This window comes from Benincasa hispida, chromosome 10, assembly GCF_027475165.1.
Source record: "Benincasa hispida cultivar pf3 chromosome 10, pf3_genome.v1.1, whole genome shotgun sequence".
In the NCBI taxonomy this organism is placed as follows: domain Eukaryota; kingdom Viridiplantae; phylum Streptophyta; class Magnoliopsida; order Cucurbitales; family Cucurbitaceae; genus Benincasa; species Benincasa hispida.
Window position 1 is genome coordinate 37,717,689 of NC_143487.1, and position 21,753 is coordinate 37,739,441.

General features: G+C 39.4%; 2 protein-coding genes across 6 annotated transcripts; both read left to right on the forward strand.

Annotated features, from left to right (window-relative positions):
- The first annotated feature begins 1,478 nt into the window (after window positions 1–1,478).
- On the forward strand, window positions 1,479–14,895 carry LOC120088062 (pre-mRNA-splicing factor of RES complex protein). Of its 5 annotated transcripts, none has more exons than XM_039045098.2 (10): window positions 1,502–2,028; window positions 2,369–2,430; window positions 10,455–10,673; window positions 11,089–12,001; window positions 12,899–12,963; window positions 13,053–13,114; window positions 13,259–13,362; window positions 13,658–13,730; window positions 13,815–13,995; window positions 14,521–14,895. In XM_039045098.2, the coding sequence occupies exons 3-10, from the start codon at window positions 10,469–10,471 to the stop codon at window positions 14,604–14,606; spliced, it is 1,689 nt and encodes a 562-aa protein (XP_038901026.2). In that variant the 5' UTR covers window positions 1,502–2,028; window positions 2,369–2,430; window positions 10,455–10,468; the 3' UTR covers window positions 14,607–14,895. The 5 variants fall into 5 exon arrangements, with proteins under 5 accessions (XP_038901025.2, XP_038901026.2, XP_038901028.2 ...); XM_039045099.2 differs by having other exon boundaries at window positions 1,512–2,028; window positions 10,448–10,673; XM_039045097.2 differs by lacking the exon at window positions 2,369–2,430 and having other exon boundaries at window positions 1,479–2,028.
- Window positions 14,896–17,333: 2,438 nt separating this feature from the next.
- Window positions 17,334–18,104, forward strand: LOC120089049 (uncharacterized). The gene is made up of 2 exons (XM_039046481.2): window positions 17,334–17,478; window positions 17,617–18,104. Exons 1-2 carry the CDS (start codon window positions 17,334–17,336, stop codon window positions 18,102–18,104), a joined length of 633 nt encoding a protein of 210 aa, XP_038902409.2.
- The last annotated feature ends 3,649 nt before the right edge of the window (window positions 18,105–21,753 follow it).

The window sequence follows — 21,753 nt, forward strand, 5'->3', positions numbered from 1 at the left end:
GTTCTTCCTCTTAGCATGAAGAATTTGGCAAAACAAACTTCATCTTTGCTTCACCTATTTATACTTAGGTGTGCATAAACTCAAAGCTTAATTAAGTTCTAACCGGCCACTAATCCTTAGTTAACATTTCTAAGGTTGCCACTTAGTGCATTAATGGGGTGATTAAACTGAATGCTTATTTTAACTTCATCGCATCGAGCTTGCGATCACTTAAGCTCTTTCCTAGTCATCGCTCACCAGTCATGATCGCATCGCCTTCCCCGATTAACCTTTCCTTTATTAACTTTCATAATATACTTCATCGCGTCACTTGAGTGACAACATCATCGCATCAGTCCACAACAACTTCTGCTACCAACCTCTAAGCCTCTCGGCCAATACTTATCACGCGACCTTCCTAGTACTCTGCCTTAGCATCCCTTAAAGTGCTTGTCTACACAACTTAGCCGTTCGCATGTTGCCTACATGAGCCTTTACCAACCTCATGTGAGATTGATCGCATTCTTCTCTCACCAGCCTCAGTCAACACCTCATTCGATAACTAACTTAGCTTCCTTTATGGCCTTCCATATACATCTTGAGCCATACTTAGCCAAACTCCCCCCTCTTGAATACTTGACCATCTGGCATGACCCACATAGCTTAACATTAGGTTTTCTAGGAGAGAAAAAAAGCATGTAGAAGTTGCCTTACTCACTTAGGGCGGGGTAATTGCTGGAATTGCCTCAGAACACCAATCATTAGAAGTGGACATCCCTTGTCGATCTTTTCACGAAAGGATTGGAAACTAAGCTCTCCATAGAAAGTTGTACGAGAAAGAGTTAACTTTTATCCATGTTTTTAAGATCCTGTTAATTTTTAAAGAGAATGGTGAGATGACTTATATTTTTGGATGACTAAATTGCTAAATAAATCAGTAATGCAAAAAAAATTTAGGGTTTCAATTTTGAATTAGGTGGTAAAGAAATATTCTATAGGAGATATCAAAAGTCATTTTGTATTCAAGATTTTGACATTTTACTTCGCCTTCATCTTGTTCAACATATGTTAGATGCAATTTCATCCTTAAAGAGTTAACAACAATCTTAGTAGCATGGATTAAAAGTTCAGGAACTAAAATGATCATTTTTAAAAATTTAGGAACCAAAATAGAATAAGATTCAAAGATTAAGGACACAAATAGGATTTAAAGCTTTATCTTATTCAGATTTTATTTGATAAAAGATTTAGAAGTTTTGATAATTTGAGAATTTAAGAAGAAAAGGGGAAAAGTGATAATTAAACCCAAGATTTGATTAATTAAACTAAACCCACAATTAACTATTAGGTTTTTTTTTTTAAATTAAGGTCATAAATACTACTTTTACCAAAATTTATTCTTTTATTATCTATTTTTACCATTAGTAAACTAAGTCAACTTTTAAACATTATTTTTATTTTTAGAATTTAATTAAGAATTCAACCATTTTCAAAAATAAAAAAATAAATAACTTATCAACCCACACTTCTGCGGTTTCACCGCTGTGTGCTAATCAACTCACGCTCGCAGGACCCCTCCGCGTCGACTTCACCTTCTTCGCCAAGCCACGCACTTGCCCTTGCAGCCGTCGACCCCTCCCCCACGGTTCTTCGCCGGCACTACGAGCTCGGCCGGTGAGTCTTCTCAGAGGACGAAACCTACCTGCTTCTTGGTGCCGACGACCTCAGATCCCTTGAGCGCCCTTGTCTTGACGCCAATACCCACGAAACCACGTCGACGACCGCTTCCTCCAGCGATTAACGCGAGCAGAAACCCACGCGAACGCACCAGCTCTGTTGACTGAAGCTTACGTTCTCCCGCGAATCTGACTTGCGACGGGAGCACCACTTCGAACGGCTTCGCCTAGGCCTTCGCAGCAGCGTGTCTCTGCGTTTCGACGAGTTTGGGCGTTTATCCACACTCGGATTGGCATCGAATTAGTTTACACATATACGTTTACTGTTTAGATCTGCAAGTTCGAACGTTTTCGAATGCTTGGGGCCTTTGCGGTAAGATTCCTTTCCTTTTCAAATTGGATTTAAGTGTTGGAATGTTATTCTGAACCATTGGAACTCATTTGTTGTTATGGTTGGGTCGGTTTCAAAGTGTTCGACTGAGGTTTAATAAGTACTAACACACTTCGGTCTATTTTCGAACTTGAGTAAAGAATGCTATGTCTTTAACCTGTAGAAACTCTCTTTTTGTAGTATTGAACTGATTTCGGAGTGATTAATGGAGGTCTTTGGTCGACTTTTGGCTAAGAACATCCCTCTTGAACACTCAATTCAATTAAGGTTTTCGAACTGAGTTCTAGCGTTTATGCGTTTTCTTTATTGTTTGAACTTCTAGGAAGTCGACAGTTGAACAAGGGAGTGAATGGTGGATTGAGAACTTTAGGATTGTTGATCGATGTAAGTAGTTTTCACATCCTTCCAAAATATCTTTCTTTCAAATTTTTTTTCAATGAAAGTTGTTTTTATATATAAAAAAAGAATATAGATTTGACTATAGTGATTTGTTATAAGATTTTGAAAGTATGTTTTAAAATTGATCCAATTGTTTTTGCCCGCTTTAAAGGTTGTTCACGAAGCTCTGACCTGATTGTGCTTCCTAAGCCCTTTGTTGATGGGATTGATTGGGTTGGTGGCCCCTTTCTCCTCGAAATTAGAAGTGCGGTGTTCAGGCTGATTAGGAATAAGTCTCCTGCTCTTGATGGCTTTTCCTTGAATTTCTTTCAGGATAATTGGGACATTGTCAAGGAAGACTTGGTTAAGGTTTGTGAGGAATTCTTTGAGAGACATATTGTGGATACTGGATAGCACTTGGAATGAAACCTTTGTTTGTTTTATCCCTAAGAAAGACCAAAAGGTGAAGGATTCTAGGCCTATCAGTTTTATTATAATAGTCTTTGCAAGATTCTTGCTAAATTATTTGCCAATAGATTGAGAAAAGTTTTTCCCTTGACTATTATGGATTCCCGAGGGGCTTTTATAGCAGGGAGGCAAAAAGCCATATAGGATTACAGGGATAGGAAGGAGGAAGGGATTTTTTTTAAGAATGGTTTTGAAATAGCTTATGATCACTTGATCTGGAACTTCTTGAATAAAACTTTAGAGAAGAAGGGCTTTGGCTATAAATGGAGATCATGAATTTTGGATCTGCGTTAGGTCAGTTAAATTCTCTATCCTTTTAAATGGATGATCAAAGGGTAAGATTCTTGCTTCAAGAGGTCTTAGGCAAGGGAACCCTTATCTCCTTTATTATTCCTTGTCGTGGTGGATGTTTTGAGAATGGTTTCCAAGTGTGTTCAAGGGAAGATCATTGAAGGCTTTGAAGTGGGTAAGAATAAGGTGACTCTCTCATCTCCTATTCGCGGAAGATACTATATTCTTTTGTTCGAGGAAGGAGGAGTCATTTCTAATTGTGAACCACATTCTTACTTTCTTTGAAGCATGGGCCTTAAGATCAATAGAAGTAAGTGTTAGATCTAGAGTTTGAATAGCAATTTTGTTAAGGTGGGGGACCAGGCCAATCTAGTGGGTTGTGAGGTGGTAGTCTTTATGATATCGTATCTTGGGCTCCCTTTTGGGTAATTACTTGAGACATTTGTCTTTTTGGAATCTCGTGGAGGATAAAGTGAGAAAGAGTTTAGCTTTTTGGAAGAAAATTTATTTTCCAAAAGGAGAGGGACTCACCTTAACTAAGTCGGTTTTGAGTGAGGTTCCCTTTGTAAGACCCCCGATTATAAATACTTACAAATATAGGGCAGGAAGGTAATTACGGAGGACAAAGGGGATTAAGGGAAAATTTGTTAGGGAGTTTGTTAGAAGGGTGGGGACCGGGGGGGGGGTGAGGAAAAGGGGTTTAAGAAGGGGAGACGATAGGTAGGGGGAGGTATCTTTTGGAATTGATCAAGCCTTGCTTGGGAAGAGGATTCCAACCCTCTTGAAAGTGCTGGTGAACATTTGTTTTCATTTCTTTCTTCTGAGTTCTCTTATTTTCTCATGTGTACTTCTTCCTTGGAGGTTTATAAATAAAATAACCAGAGCTGAGCTCTATTCCTTCGAAGTTTGTGGTGTTTGTTAGGAATTTCTGTTTGCAGGTGTGAGGATTCCTAACAAATTGGTATCAGAGCCGATCAATCGTGGGAAAGACTTTAGCAGAGAAGAAACGAGAGATGAAGAGAAAGTTGAAGGACACTTGAGGAGTATCGCTAAACTGTTGGAAGGGATGAACGAAATGAAGAAGAGCTTGGAGAAAATAATGGTGACGGTTCAATACCTGGCGGAATCACGAGAGAAGGAGACATCGACCATCATAGCAAGCTCTCAAAAGCTGAAGATACCTAAAGAGGGAGATGAGGGCGAGAGCTCTTAGACACGGACGATTGGTGGGATGGTTGATCGTAGTAAGTATAACTGACTGGAAATGCCAACGTTCTCAGGTAAGCATTTGGACTCCTGGGTCTATAGAGCGGAGCATTTTTTCGAGATCCACGACCTAACCGACGAAGAGAAGATCAAGGTAGCCGTCATCGCGTTCTTCTCGGATGCCGTAGATTGGTTCAGATGGTCTCACAACTGGAGACCGATTTAGACATGGATGAATTGAAGCGATGAATGTTTGAGCAATTTCGCCCTAGCCAAGAAGGTATTCTCTTGTCCCGTTTGTTGCAAATCAAATAGGAAGGAGCATACGAAGATTATTGAAAAATTTTTGAGACGTTCGCAGCCCCTATATTAAAGACGGTCGGGGAGGTGCTCGAGGAGACTTGCCCTTATACTAGAGACGGCTGGGGAGGTGCTCGAGGAGACTTTTCTCAATGGGTTAGCACCAGACATTAAAGTGGAAGTCATTAGTCGTCATCCGGTTGGGCTAGACGTCTGTACGAAAGAGGCCCAAGCCGTTAGTGATAGAAACATGGCCTTGTAGCTCACGAGAGGGATGATGGGCCCAACCCAAGTTATAGCCCAAAAAGGAATAATCCCACTAATTTGGGGTGTTGGGCTCAGACCACTAGGAGGAATGATAGGCAAGCCCAATATGAAGAGTGTCTTGATACCTGAAAAGGAGGACTTGACGCGGAAGAAGAGAGCATTCTGTAGGTTAACCGGTTTGGAGGCAAAGGAGAGGAGGGAAAAGGGTTTATGCTTTTGCTGTGACGAAAAATATTCCTCGAGCCATTGTTGCAAAACGAAAGAGACATGGGAGTTGAATTTGCTGATATTCCAAGACGAGGAGGACATAGAGGAGGAGTTGGCTGAAATCGTCATAGAGGAACCAAAGTGAAGACGTTGGGAGTCGCAAACAACATTGAAATTGCTTTATGATCTATTCTGGGCTTGTTTGGAAAGGGGATGCTGAAGCTCAAGGGAGTGTTGGTGGGAAGGGAAGTAGTGGTCATGATCGACTGTGGGGCCACTCACAATTTCATACATCAGAAGTTAGTGAAAGAGCTAGACATTCTCCAGACGGACACAACGAATTATGGGGTCGTAGTGGGAAATGGGGATGTGATTAGAGGAAAAGGGATCTGTAAGGCAGTGGCAGTGGTGTTACCAGAGTTGACCATCACTGAGGATTTTCTTCCCTTGGAATTGGGAAGGGTGATGTGATATTAGGGATGATTTGGTTATGCAATATGGGGTATATGGAAGTTCATTGGCCAATGTTGATGATGACATTGGCCAACGTTGACGATGACCTTTATCTCAGGGGAGTAGAGAATTGTATTGAAGGGAGACCTGATCTTGACAGCACAGGAAGTATCCCTGAAGGTGTTAACTCAGACTTGGGAAGAGGATGACATGGAATTTGTGGTGGAATTCCAGCAACTGGAGCTCGAGCCATTGGATGAATGAAGAGCGGAATCTAAGGGTGAGGAGGAGACTGAGTTATCACGCAATAATTAGGAATTATACTAAGGAGGAGGAAGCTCCAATGAATGTGAGACCTTACTGATATAGTCACAATTAGAAAAATGAGATAGAAAAATTGGTGAATGAAATGTTGACAGTAGGGATTATATGACCCAACCATAGTCCCTATTATAGCCCAGTTCTGTTAGTCAAGAAGAAAGATGGGGAATGGCGATTTTGCATGGATTATCGGCAATTGAACCAGATAACAGTGGTTGATAAATTTCCAATACCCATGATTGAGGAACTGCTAGATGAACTCTATGGGTCGGTAATATTCTCCAAGCTACCATCAGATACGAATGTATGAACCTGATATGGAGAAAACGACCTTCCAGACTCATGAAGGTCACTATGAGTTCTTGGTGATGCCATTCGGATTGACTAATGCCCCATCAATGTTCCAATCTTTGATGAATCAAAACTTCAGGCCATTCTTAAGAAGGTGCGTGTTGGTTTTTTAATGATATTTTAGTTTATAGTCCTGATGAGGACACTCATATAAACACTTGGGAATGGTGATGAATGTTTTGCGAGATAATCAATTGTGCGCCAATTGGAAGAAATGTCACTTTGGCCAACAGAGGATTCAATACCTGGGGCATTGGGTATCCACAGAGGGTGTAGAAGCAGATGGGGAGAAGATACAAGCTATGTTGCAATGGCCGATTCCAAGGAATATAATTGAATTGAGGGGATTTTTGGGCTTCATTGGATATTATTGGAGATTTGTGAAAGATTATGGGACTATGGCGACCCCACTGATGAGATTATTGCATAAGGATTCCTTCAAATGGACGGAAGAAGTCACAAAGGCATTTGAGGCACTCAAGCAAGCCATGGTGACATTTCCGATATTAGCTCTTCCAAATTTTGAACTTCCTTTCATTATAAAGATAGATGCCTCAGGCATGGGATTGGGTGCGGTACTTGTGCAAGAACATCGACTTGTAGCTTATTTTAGCCAAGCTTTATCAATGCACATGCAAGGAAAATCCATTTATGAGTGGGAATTGATGGTAGTGGTTCTATCAGTCCAAAAATGGAGACCATATCTATTGGGGCACAAGTTCACTATGTTTTTTGATCAAAAGGCCCTCAAATTTTTATTGGAACAAAGGGAGATTCAACCTCAGTATCAAAGATGGCTGACCAAACTACTAGGCTATGACTTCGAGATCATCTATCAATCGGGGTTGAACAATAAGGTAGCAGATGCTCTTTCTTGTATGCCAACACCTATTGAGTTGATGACTTTGGTTGCCCCCTCTTTGATTGACGTGCAGGTTATACAGCAGGAGGTTATGTCAGATGAGGACCTACAAGCAATTCGAGAAAAACTAGAAAAGGATCCTTCTAGCGTCAAGAAATTTTCTATGTCACAAGGTGTGTTATTCTACAAAGGTAGGCTGGTTGTATCCAAAAACACAGTTTATATACCGACCCTGTTATCAACCTTTCATGACTTAGTGTTGGGGGGCACTAGGGCTACTTACGTACTTATAAAAGGTTGTTATGGGAGCTATATTGGAAGGGAATGAAGGAAGATGTCAAGAGGCATGTATCTGAATGCTTGATTTGTCAAAAGAATAAGAATGAGTCCTTGGCCTCCACCGAGTTGCTTCAACCATTACCAATATTGGACAAGGTGTGGGAACATATCTCTATGGATTTCATAGAAGGATTACCTAAATCACATAGGAAGGATTCATTAATGGTGGTGGTCGATAGGTAAACTAAATATGCCCACTTCATTCCTCTGAGTCACCCGTACACAACAAAAAAAGTGGCTGAAGTGTTTATTTGGTAAATTGTTTGCCATCATGGGTTTCACAGATCAATTGTATCAGATAGGGGCAAGATATTGGTTAGCAGTTTCTGGGTAGAGTTGTGCACTATCCACAATGTGGCATTGAAGAGAAGTGCGACTTTCCACTCCCAAACAGATGGACAAGTCAAACGAGTCAATCATTGTGTGGAAACTTACCTTAAAACAGCCAAAGCAATGTTATAACTCTACCCCTTGGGCTGAATATTGGTATAATACCACTTTCCATGGCTCCATTAACATGACCCCCATACACTGCTGTTTTTGGGAGGCCCGCTCCACTCTTAGTTTCTTATGGTGATCGAAAGACAACCAACGATACCTTGGAACAACAGTTAATAGAAAAGGATAGAGCCTTAGTTACTTTGAAGGAACATTTGAATCTAGCTTAGGAAAGGATGAAAGGATGAAGCATTATGCTGACCAACGTCAGAGAGACGTCAAGTATGAAGTAGGGGATCTAGTTTTCCTCAAGCTTAGACCATATAGGCAACGTACGTTAGCCCGGCGACGGTGTGAGAAGTTCGTCCCAAGGTTCTATGGACCATATAAAGTGGTGGAGCAAGTTGGGGCAGTGGCTTATCGGTTAGAACTACTAGTGGAAGCAAGGATTCATGTCGTTTTCCATGTTTCGCAACTGAAAAAGTGCATTGGCAAAGGAGTGCAAGTGCAGACTCAACCTCCAGACCTATATGATGATTTTGAATTGCAGTTGATTCCAGAGGAAATTCGAGGCGTCCGCTGGAATATTGAGATGATGAGGGAAGAATGGTTAGTCAAATGGAGAAATTACTAAGAGAGTGAAGCAACTTGGGAAGACGTGGAAGGTATGAAGCAACAATACCCTCAATTCCACCTTGAGGACAAGGTGACTAGAAAACCGGGGGGTATTGTAAGACCCCCGATTATAAATACTTTAAAATGCAGGGGCAGGAAGGTAATTATGGAAGATAAGGGGGATTAAGGGAAAATTTGTTAGGGCGTTTGTTAGAAGGGTGGGGACCGGGGGTGAGGAAAAGGGGTTTAAGAAGGGGAGATGATAGGTAGGGGGGGAGGTATCTTTTGGAATTGATCAAGCCTTGCTTGGGGGAGGATTCCAACCCTCTTGAAAGTGTTGGTGAACGTTTATTTTCATTTTTTTTCTTCTGAGTTCTCTTATTTTCTCATCTGTACTTCTTTGGTGGTTTATAAATAAAATAACCAGAGTTGAGCTCTGTTCCTTGGAAGTTTGTGGTGTTTGTTGGGAATTTCTGCTTGCAGGTGTGAGGATTCTTAACACCCTTCTACTTCCTCTCTTTTTAGATCCCCATGTTGGATGTGCAAGAGCCTGGAGAAACTTATGAGGGATTTTCTGTGGGAAGGTGTGGAGGAAGGCAAAAGAGCTCACTTGCTCCACTCGAGTCCTTTTCCTTGTGGTCTCGGATTATCACAAGCAAGTATAGTCTTCATCCTTTTGAATTGGATGCTGGGTTGGGTTAAAAGCACATTCAAGAACTTGTGGATAAAGATTTCTGCTTAGTTTCCCTCTTTCTCTCGGTTGATTTAGTGTGTGGTGGGAAATGGGTCACATGCACGAACGATAGTATTCACACAAGCATTGCAAAATGATTCAAGGAAGAAGGAGTCTCTGGAATGGAAGAAACTAGAGCCTTAGCAATGATTACATCACTAGTGATAGGAATCCCTCTCGTGGGAAGGTGATGGGTGTGGTTGCTACACTAGAGAGAGGGGATTGTGTAAGGCCTCCAATTATACACACATATGAACAGAAGGGTAGAAAGGGAATTATAGAAGAAAATATCAATAAAGGAGGTAGAGTTAGTTTGGTTGATAGGGACCACGCAGGTGGAGTTTGTTGAAGGATTGGAGGGGACCATGAAGAATGAAGGGTTTAAGAGAGGTTTTGGCAAAAGGGTGTGGTAGGCATTTTGTAATCAAGCTTGGCTCGTAGGAAGAGGATTTCCAGCCTTCTGGAAAGTGCTGGTTTGCTTGTTCTTCTTGGTATTTTCATTATTGTTCTTCTTGATTACTTGTACTGTAATTTGCCCTTGGGTACAAAAAAAAAAAATTCATCAGAGCCATGCTCTGTTCTTGGGTGAGTGCTCGTTGGGAATTTCTGACCTTGTTGCTGCAAGAACCTCTGATATTCTAAGATTAAAATTTCATCAATTGAACCCGAATACTTACTGACAGAAAAAAAATCAACTCTTTCGAGGGCGAGGTGAAGTAATTTCATACATTTGACACCCACTAATGGCAATAATAGATGAGAAGTTATACTGACGCAATATAAGAAGAGAAACACAATCTGCTTAATCGGAGACTGGGAATTTGATTTTCAAATAATCAAACAACTTAATCAAATTCGGAACATTAGATTTGTCCACATTGTCATTAGCCAATGTGCTGTTATAATTTGAATTTCCCAAATCCAATTTGGAGCATGACTCCATAAATGTTTTTATGAAAAGTTTTAAATGATTTGGCCTTGGAGGCAAGACTAAGAAGGAAAGTTTCAAATGTTTTGGCCTTGAAGTTTAGGCTAAAAGGATTTCCTTTTTTTTAGGCCCCAATTTGCCATATCTTCCTTGTGATATATCTTTTTGCATTTTTTTCTAATTGTATGGTCTTTGAATGCTTTTCTATTTTTGGTATCATGTACTTGGACTTGATTAATTATAGTATGCAGGTTCTGGGGATTGAATGATGTCTGCAAAATCAAAGTCCCTTAAGGAATATCTTAAGCGCTATGAAAGTAACACTGAGGAGGATAAGAAAAAGAAGAAGAAAAAGAAGAGGACAACAGCAGCAACCAAACCAAATGCTCTAGGTGTTCTAGTCGTTGATGAAGATCCTATCTGGCAAAAGCCAATAATTATAGAAGAGGATAATGCTGATAATTCAACGGGTAAAGTATCAGTGTTGTTTATGAATGTGTTTATTTTTTTTTGTGGCTCACTGGGGTGTGTGCAATTGTTTGAGATATTTGGGGGAGAGGAATGATAGAGTGTTTAGAGGTAGGGTAGGGAAAGGGACCCTTGTGAGGTTTGGTCCTTGGTAAGATTTCATGTTTCACTTTGGGCTTCTGTTTCGAAGCTTTTTTGTAATTATTCTATAGGTAACATTTTACTTAGCTGGAATCCCTTCCTTTAGATACACTGTCTTGGTGGGCTTTTTTTTTTTTTTTTTTTTTTTTAAATTCTTATTCTTTCATTTTTTCTCAATGAAAGCAGTTGTTTTAACAAAAAAAAAAAGAACGTCTTTATTTTGTCCTTTGGAAATTTTGGCTGTTGTTTTTACATACTCGTTCTCCTATAATGTAGATGAGGAGCCCCAAGTTGATGAAGATATTGAGGTTAAGAGAATGAGGAGGCTTGAAGAACTAAAAGCCAAGCGACCGTATAATTCCATAAGTGAAGATGGAAGTGGTTGGGTTTCACTCTCTCCAAACCATGCAAATTCTAGCATGGTGAACTCTGATATGTCTCCACCTCGTAGAACAAGAGTGCGGAATGATACACCTTCTCCATCGAATGAGTTGAAGCCTCCAGTGTCTGGTGAAGAAGGTGAAGATTTTTCATCTCCACGAAGAAGGCAGAGGCAACATCCTAGCTCACTTGAACATGATGAAAATCCTACAAATTCTATTTATCCTCCAAGTTCTTCACCACCACAAAAGCAGAATGTTTATAGAGACACACATTTACAAGGAGCTATCCCAGAGCATATGGATTGTGCACAAGAAGATATAGATTTATCACCTCCACGACAGCGAAGGAAACGCTACCATACTCCCTCACCAGAACCTGATGTAACTCATACACACTCTGTTTCTCCACAATCTGACATGTCACCCCCTCGTAGATCTGATAGGCAGGCATCTAAAGCAAGTTTAGGGGGAAACCACAAGGCTGCAGGGTTATCTGACCTTTCTCCTCCTCGACGCAGAACCTCAGATTATGCAGATGATGCATATATATCGCGTGGGCCTGATCTTTCACCTCCAAGGAAACAAAGGAAGGATGTGAGGGGGGATCGATCACTTTCAGATAAGCCTTCACGGAACCATGTTACTGATGCTTCACCAGAACTGCTGGCAGATCTTTCTCCACGTAGGAAACAGCAAAAAGCACTACCAGTCTCAGTCTCTTTCAAACAGGCACGCAAGACTGGTTTGCTTACTCAGCAAGAGTTTGGGGAAGAAATGTCTAAAACTAACAAAGAGGACTGGACGAGGTAAGGATGTTCTTGTGATGGCAGGAACTTTACATCATTTTCCTTTAAAAGATTCTGGGTTAAATTATCACTTCTGTCTAAGAATTTTTCCTCCATCCTAATTATCTTCTTTTTCTGCCATTTTGATAAGAATATTGGATGGATGATTGTGAATGATATAGGATGTCCCATGAGCTATGACCACAACATACAAATGTCACAAAAAATGAACGTATTTTGGAATTTGGATAACTTTTTTTTTTGGGTGGTGTTTGTTCATATTTCCATAGGTTCCCTTCATGAAGTTTTATAAGTCAATGCCATGTCTATTTGTGCTTCAAGATGGAGAGACTATGGTTTGCTTTTGACCATGGCTTCAAACTCTCATCAAGTGGCTGTTGCAATGATCAGAGAAACATGTTCTTTAAAGCCATTTAGCCTAGTGACCTCTTTGTATTTATTTTATGTTTATTTTGTGAAATTTAGAATCAATGAGCCCTCTATGTTTGTCGGGGTTAAACGCTGAAAACTTGTTATGTGGTAGGGTAGTAAAAACATCATTCCCCTATTATAAGAACTTCAGCTTGGGTAAAGTTTGAAGACTCCAAAACATTACCAAAAAGGGCCTTTTAACTTTTTTTTAAAGGAAAAAAAACTAAAAAAAACCTTTTAACTAAAATTAATTACATTATAATAGTAATTACAGAGAACTATGTAGCACACCAGAAGCATGACCCTTCGGTAAGTTAAAGAGTTTAGTCAAGCTTGTTGGTTGAATACAATGCAATTACATTTGGTTCCGTTTCAATGAGTTTGCTTTTCCATGAGATATGTGGTATGGTTTATGGTGAAATATTCTTGTGCTTTCTAACTGGATTTACAAATGGTACGGTGGAATAACCTTTTTTCTCTTTCTAGGTTTAAAGAGATGAATCCTTCGGCAAGTGGTAATGCGGAACCTGTGTACCGTGACAAGATTAAAGGTAAGGCAATCAACATCTCACTTTTCTTTATCTTGTAGAAAATTTGGCATTAAGTTATACAATATACCTCATACTTCAAAACATTACAGGAGATCGCATTTCAAAAGAGGAATTCTTAAAAGCACGAGGGAAAAAAGAAGAAAAGCCCAAGGTACTTCAAGAGTTATTATCATAAATTAAAATTTCGTTTTGGCGCATTTGATTATTTACTTCTCAGGAGATAAAGTTCTTATCATAACCTATGCTTTTGTCAAATCTCATTGTCGCTGCTTGTGATGTTGGTCTTCCTCCACAGGAGATAAAGTTGGAATGGGGCAAGGGTTTAGCTCAAAAACGAGAAGCAGAAGCTGAACTTATGGAATTAGAACTTGAGAAGGATAGACCATTTGCACGGTCAAGGTAAAACTGAGTACTCTTGTATTTTAGGTTTATCTGTACTTGGATATCAAATAAAATTGGAAGGATACACTTTTATTACCTGTGTGCCTCTATTACCTGCACGTTGAATGGTTTATCATTTTTGAATGGAAACTCTTACCATTTTATTTTCAGTATCATTGCTGTCTTTCATTTTATTTCCTATCCATAATTGTTAGAGATTTCCCAATGTCCGGATTGTTGAAGGTTGAATCCAAATGTAAATTTTTTCTGTACTTTTATGAGACTACTTTAATGTCTGCCAAATTGCTTTCAGGAATGATGCAGAACTTGACTCAATGTTGAGGGATAGACTGAGATGGGGTGATCCTATGGCACATTTGGTGAAGGTAATTAATTGAAATTCTAAAATAGTAAAATGTGTTGAAGTTGAAGAATTGATAGTAGGTTTGACCTTTTTGCACACATTGCAGAAAAGACAATCTGAGATGGCTCTTCCTGATCTAGGAGACAGCGAGAAGATGAAGGAATCAGGGTTCATCATTCCTCAGGAAATTCCACCTCACAGCTGGCTAAAAAGAGGATTGGATGCTGCACCTAATCGATATGGTATAAGACCAGGAAGACACTGGGATGGGGTCGATCGTAGTAACGGTTAGTTCATTTCTGTATTATTGCTCAGTGTCTGAAATAATAAAAATAGGTTAAATTATAGTTTTTGTTCAAATATATCTGTACTTGAAACTTTTGAGAGTTCCAAATTTTTGAGTCTGGAGTGGCATTTGCATGTATGTTACAGTTTGGTCCCTTCATTTGTAGTTTAGATTTCAATTTTTCCATCTAAGTTATACATAAATAGGATAATGTTCAGATAAACTACATATGTATTTACAAGTTGATCCTTCAACAATATATATTTGATTAGTGAAGATCGTAAGGACGATTTTGGAATATCTAATAGTTAAGTGGTATATTTTAAACTTTTTAGTGTTGGACTTAATTTAAAAGTAATTTGAGTCAAGAGTCAAAATATATAATTTAAGAAATCAGTCGGACCTTTGTATTCTCTTTTTAACTGCAATGTGCTTGAAAAACATCAAACACAGCTGTCTGACTCTATGTTCTTATCTTGCATCAACGTTTTTAGTTCTTACATCGTTTAATTGGTTTTTCTCGTAGGATTTGAGAAACAAATGTTCAAGAGGATGAACGAGAAACGAGCTACAGAAAGGGAAGCATATCTTTGGTCTGTGTCTGATATGTAACATGAAAGGAAAAGGTGCTTAATTGGAAGATATTTCCTGCTGTTATCTATGGCTTCTTTTCAATGTCATGTTTTCTTGTAATTTTGTATGTTAATCCTTTATAGCTATCGAGGAATTCGTTTTTTCTATTTTACATTTGATATGGTATGATGTAAGATGTAACTTGTAAGTGGAAATTCCAATTGTGTAAAAAGTCATGCGCAAGCGGCGTAATAGGTCCTCTTAAGTTTAGTTCAAATACTCAATTTGACCATTGGTCTGCATATGAAAGGTTGTACTAAACTCTAAATGAATCTCTAATTGCCAAAAAAAAAAAGAAAAAAAAAAGGATGTGAAATGGGGTCGCTATCGGACAACTAAGGTAGGTATTCCATAAAGTAGGACAACCTCTTTCATATACTACTATGAAGCTTGAAAATGTTGAAAATCAATAGTACTTTAAAACATTTGCTTTGAAAATCATCATGGGCTTAACAAGTCCCATTTACTAAAACTTGTATATGAATGAGTTGTATCGGCATGAGAAATCTCCATCCACTGGTCATAATACGTAGGAAGGAACTCAATGTAAACAGAGTAACTAGTCTTTAGTACAAGTAGAGGAACTCTGCATTATTATTAATGGTTCTACTGCAACGATTAATCAATTGGGTAGTGGAGTGTAATTTAATTGATTTCTCTTTAATTCTCGGTTGGTCATTAAAATATGAGTTTTGGATAGCCAACACATGCAAACATGAATTTAATTCTCACTACTTGTTAGGCAATACACAACATTTACGAATTATGCAAAGATTTTTAGTTATTAGATATGCATCAATGACTAGGGCATCAACTCATTTAATAACACATACGAAAGAGTCAAAACGATGACTAAAAATGTAAGCATTAAAGTTCAAACCTCAAAAGTTTTACATTGAATCTTCTAAGTTTGGAAACGATCCTTAACAACCTGTTGGGGCCATATCGTCAAGACCCATCGTCATGGAGCTTGATTACAAGGAAAAACTAAATGAAATGACTAAAAATAGGAAAAAAATGGAAGGAGAATTGAGTGGAATAACCTAAAAATGGAAATAATAGTTCTATACTAAAGTGAAATTGTTGCCATGTTACTAACATTATTGCAACATTTTCAAGCATTGGCCTCAACAGCCCACAACGTCAAGTGACGTTGTTTATGAGAAAGTAGTAGGAAAAATTGTACGGATAACTCAATTTTAGGGTCCAAAATGTCAAATGACCTATTTTTAAAAAATAATGTCAATTGACCATCTGCTTACGTCATCACGGGAATAGATTATAAAAATTGCCCCGGATAACCCTCTCGCTCTCGCTTCCCTAATCTCGCTCTCGCTGTCTGTTCATCTTCCATCGTGATGTGATTGTTTGTCACTATACGATTGATTTGACAATTTTCACGAAATCTGTCTACAACTTAAAATCGTTAACAAAAAAATGGTGTATTCTTTAAAATCTAAACTTCATTTGAACTGTCATTATGTTGAATGGAGATTTATTGAACGAGGTTTTCCAGAGCGAAGTTTTTCTAAACCAAACGGAGTTTTCAAAATGGGGTTTCAGAACGGAATAGACTTTTCTTGAACTTGGTCTCATTGGTGTTTGTAGAAACGTGGTCTCAAAACAGATATGTATGAACATTGTAAAATAGCATAACGAAAAGAGTGTGAGAAAGAGGGACAAAGAGAAAGGTGGAGAGAGCGACATTGAGCGATAGCGAGAGAGTGGGCTTGAGCGACAGCGATAGAATGAGCTTGAGCGACAACGAGAAGTGCGAGAGCGAGAGACAAGAGAGCGAGAGGTGTGGGAGCGACAGCGAGAGAGATCCATGTGTATCACCATCTGCTTAATAAAAAATGTTCTCTTGCTTTGTAGGATGACACGAAAGTGTGTACTAATTCGATAAGGAGGTCATTGGGATGAGAACCAAAATTTGTATGTTGGAGGTGAGCTAATAGGAATCGTAGTGCCTACTACCTTGAAGTATGAAGAACTTAAAGCTCACGTTTATAGGATTGCAAATGTAAGTTGCTTAGAGTTTGATGTTGTTATGAGAGTTAAATATAAGCTTGACTTTGAAGCCCCTCCACACTACATACAAAATGATGGTGATGTTGACTTCGTTCTTTGTCGGGACGATCTTTCTACAATTCAGATATATGTAACACTAAAATCATACCGTGATGAAAATGTGAATATAAGTGATGATTGTATAGGTGTAGATAGACAATACGAGGCATCATATGAGCTTAATTGAGAAGAGGGTGATATCTCATTATTTATGAAAACTCAACCATCAACATTATCAATAGACAGCAACAGCATCCGTGCAGTGGACTTGGAAAGAGAAACTCAATGTAACAGACCTGTGCCTGGTAATGAGAGATTAGCAGGCTTGAATTTTATGGATTGTGGTCCTTCAGAAGAGCGTGATTCTTTCGTGGTCGATAATGAGAGATCAGAAGGATTAAATTCTATAGACCGTGGTCCTTTAGAGGTGCATAGACCTACAGTGGCTGTTATTGAGAGATCAGGAGGATTTATGCCATATTTAAGATCATGAAGTATATGCGATTGCACATATATTCTATTGGAATTTTAAATCATGACCATAGACAAGCAACGACTACGGTAGTTGGTGAACTAATCAAAGACAAGTTTACAAGCATAGGACGTGTTTATAAACCTCGTCACATTGTCGAGGATATGAGGAGAGAGTACGACGTAAACATAAATTACGATAAGGCGTGGCGTGCAAGGGAAACCGCTTATGCTCTCGCCAGGGGTACTCCAGAAGAGTCTTACGCTGTTTTACATGCATATGGTGAAGCGTTAAAGATGGAGAATCCAGGTACAAGGTTTGAAATCTTTGAAAATGATGTCCATTTCAAGTATATGTTTATGGCATTAGGACCTTGTATTAGAGGTTTTTCAAGTTGTCGGCCGATGATAATTGTTGATGGATTGCATCTGAAATGAAAATACAAAGGGACCATGTTGGTCGGCGTCTCCATGGATGGAAACAACCAAGTTTATCCACTAGCATATGCCATAATGGACAATGAAATTGATCGAGCTTGGAAGTGGTTTATGTCGAACTTGAAGTGTGCCATTGGAGAACCTTCTAACTTGGTGTTTGTGTCCGATCGAGCGGTATCTATTGGCAATGCCATTCGTGTAGTTTTTCCCACAACATTTCATGGATTGTGCACCTACCACCTAAAAAATAATATTCTTTCGAACTTTAAGAACAACACGATTGTTGGGATGTTCAAGGATGCAGCTAGGGCATTTCGCATGTCAGAGTTCCAAGCACACTGGGACCAACTACGTACTCTTCGAAATGGTGCAGTATCGAGATATTTGGAGGATATTGGTCTTGAAAAGTGGGCGCGTGTTTACCAAACAGAACGAAGATACGATAACATGACGTCCAATAGTGCAGAGTGTTTCAATTCATTGACCAAAGAATATTGACAGCTGCCCATAATGTGCTTGTTGGAACACGTTCGAGGCCTCATCTAGTCATGGTTTTATGAATGGAGAAATTATTGGACATCTCGAACGATGTCACACTCGGACTACTGTGAAAACCGATTAGCAACTGAGTGTGACAAAGGCAGACGATATCGAGTTGAGCCGATTGATTGTTATAGGATCCATGTGCGGGACAATCGATTGGACGGTATTGTGAACCTCCATATGAAGGAATGCACATGCAAGAAATTTGACTCACTCGGTATCTCATGTTCTCATACGATTGTGGCTGCGCGAGAAGAAAACATCCCCATCCATGGTTTGTGCAGTCCATTTTATAGCGTTGACTTCCTCATGGCTGCTTATGCAGAGCCTGTAAATCCACTCGGTTACATATCTGAATGGAAGAGACCTCCGAGATATGTGGAAAAACATATTGCACCTCCTAGAAGAGTGGTACAGGTCGGGCGGCGAAGAGTACAAAGAATACCATAAAGAGGAGAAAAATGCAGACAAATAAAATGTGGTAGGTGTGGGAACTACGGGCATAATCGGCAAAACTGCAGTGAACCGCTGACGACCGGGCGACCCATTGACTCTAATACAAATGATTTAAATGTCGGTCGATTGTAGTTGTCTATGTGCCACTTGTCTTTGTAATTGTGTAAACGCCATTTGTCTACGTAACTGTAGCATTCTATGTGCCACCTTAATCCTCAAAACTGTAATTTTTTATGTGCCACTTGTCATTCTGGAAATTTCTAATGTCTTGCTTATGAGTTTGATTACTAGAGTTTGTCTATTCATAAATCTCTTCAGATATCTCGCTTTATAAGTTTGATTACTAGAGTTGGGCTATTCTTGAACCATTCTGGAAACTTCTCGCTCTCGCGCATCTCGCTATCACTCATCTCGCTTACGCACATCTCACTTATGCTCATCTCACTTACGCTCATCTCGCTGTCGCTCATCTCGCTCTAGCACATCTCGCTGTCGCTCATCTCGCTTTTAATTTAACTTGTTGGCAATGAATCCCTTTTATAAGTTTAATTAATGAAGCTCTTCAGATGTCTCGCTTATCTAAGTTTAATTTAACTTGTTGGCTATTCATGAATAAATCTTCTTCTATATTCATGGTAGTTCTACACTAACAATTTAATCAGTTTTATAAATTTAATTTAAATTAATTTAATCCCTTTTAAAGTTTGATTACTTAAATTAAACTTAAATTAAATTCTGATTACTTATAATTTAATTTAACTTGTTGGCTTAATGAATCCCTCCAGATGTCTCACTTATCTAAGTTTAATTTAACTTGTTCGCTATTCATGAATGAATCTTCTGTATTCATGGTAGTTCTACACTAAGAATTTAAATAACATGTTAGTAAAAGCTAAATTACATCAATAATATACATAATATACATGTACGTCAATAATATGGAGTGTTCGTCCACAATTGACATGCCAATTGCATCCTATAGTCAGTCATCTTATCCTGAGTTAGATGGGTCACTACCAGTCACTAAATGTTCTAAGAATTTTACAACAAAAATTCCACAATCTAATGACCCGTGCTGTGTATTCGTAGCAGTAGGTCGGGCTATCTTCCATTGAGATGTTTCGATGTCCGGCTTCGAATGTTTCAGGTCACAGTAGTGAAGAAGCGAAGGTAAGGTGTAAGTCAATGGTTCAAGGAAAGACTCCAGCTTCTTCTTTGATGTCATGGAAGACAGTGAATCAAATACGAACAACCGGCCTCTATTCAGATCGAATGCTACCAACATCCAATACTGATCAATGTTTTTTGCCGTGTATATGAAGTCCACATTTGACCACTTGATATCAAATTTACCCATGACATAATCTGGTAATGTCTCATCCGCCCATGCTACGACAGCTTCCAAGGTCGACTTATTCTTGATATGTTTGTAGACCCCATCTCGAGAATTTAGATGACTTTACACAACGAAAAGAACATTAAAACATTAAAACACATAATAGTCAACCAACATATTCTTATTCAAAAGTGCAGTAAATGGTTACCGTTATTCCAATTGGCAGAATGGTGAAGCGAGCCATACACATGTCTGGTCGCCTATAGAATTTTTCTTTCATGAACTCAAAAATCATATTTTAGGTCTGCATCCAGAACAAGATATACGTTAGGAGAGAGTTTATAACTGTATGTACTTGGTAAAAAGGACAAGGATTGTAAACTTACGTCACACTCAACCCATGAACTTGGTTCAGTCAACTCTTGGAAAAAGGTTTTTGATAATGGCTGAACTGCATTTTCTCGAACCTCGTTGTCCGTGTTCTCATCGGCTATCCAGTTCACCATTTCCTTCAATGTAGCCGTTGGAACCTCATGCTCCAAGGAGTATTGGATCGTAGCTTTAAACTGCATCGTAGATACATCAGGGAGAGGATACTTAATATTTGGACGATCCAAAGGAAGTTGAACCCTAACTTCCATTTCTTTTGTTATTTTCTTCTTTGGTTCAATGGGAGGTGTGTACTTATCAACGACCTTCCTTTTACGCGTTGTTTTTCTACTCTCGACCATAACCTACATAAATGTAACAAAATGTTGAATATATTGAATAACAAATATGAAGAAAGAAATTTTCGAATCACATAATGATCATACCTGTGAATCAAGATGTAGGATGTTAGAGGAGGTCGTGATATCGGGCTGTACAGATAGTGGTGGAGATGGGATCGGTGGAGGTGCGATAGGTGACTTAGGTGGAGGTGGGGTAGGTGACTTAGGTGGAGGTGGTGTAGGTGACCTAGGTGGAGGTGGAGGTGGGTTAGGTGACCTACGTACAGGTGGGGTAGGTGACCTATGTACAGTCGGGATGGGGGACATAATGGCATCCTGTGGAGTGGGAGACCTCGTCGGCATCGTGGAACCTTCATCGATAGTAATAGAGACAAAATAGTTAACAATTGGCCTTTCATGTCTCTCACGTCCGTCTCTAGGTTCGATACACGGGCATCCAAGCTCGATATTGAGTTGTCGATGCTCCGCAGTTAGGCATATACATCAGGTTCAAAATTGGCTCTTTCCCTGCGGCCCGAATCCTCCGGACACTCCTCCTTAAACTCAGGACGTACGTCACCAACCACTAGTATATTATGAAACATATCCTCAATGGGAGTGTAAGTAGGCTGGTGGATGTTTTGGTCCCCATCAGATTCTTCATCCTTCGCTCCACCTTCTAAATGACCCTCTTGTTCACCTTCCTCACCTTCTGAACCATTATTATCTGAACCACCGTCACTATTTGGACTACTAGAACTCCCTGAACTCGAGCTCCCTGAACTCCCGGTGTCGGAGGGGGCTTGTCTTACCGCCCATCTATCAATTGGGGCATCCCGAAACTCCTTCTCAGCCTCGGACATGATAAGACCCTTTTTGATTTTTGTCTACATTAAGGAACCCAGTAAGATGGTTGGTATACATTTAACTACCGAATAAACATATTGTGGCTACATAGATTACACTTAAATTTCAAACTAAAAAATCTCTCTCTCGAGTGTTCTGAATGACACCGAGTGGGAGCATGACCACCGTAATATACGAGGAATCGCTATCTTGCTCTTTCGAGTGGCAACGTTTCCTACTATTGACGAAAGGATCT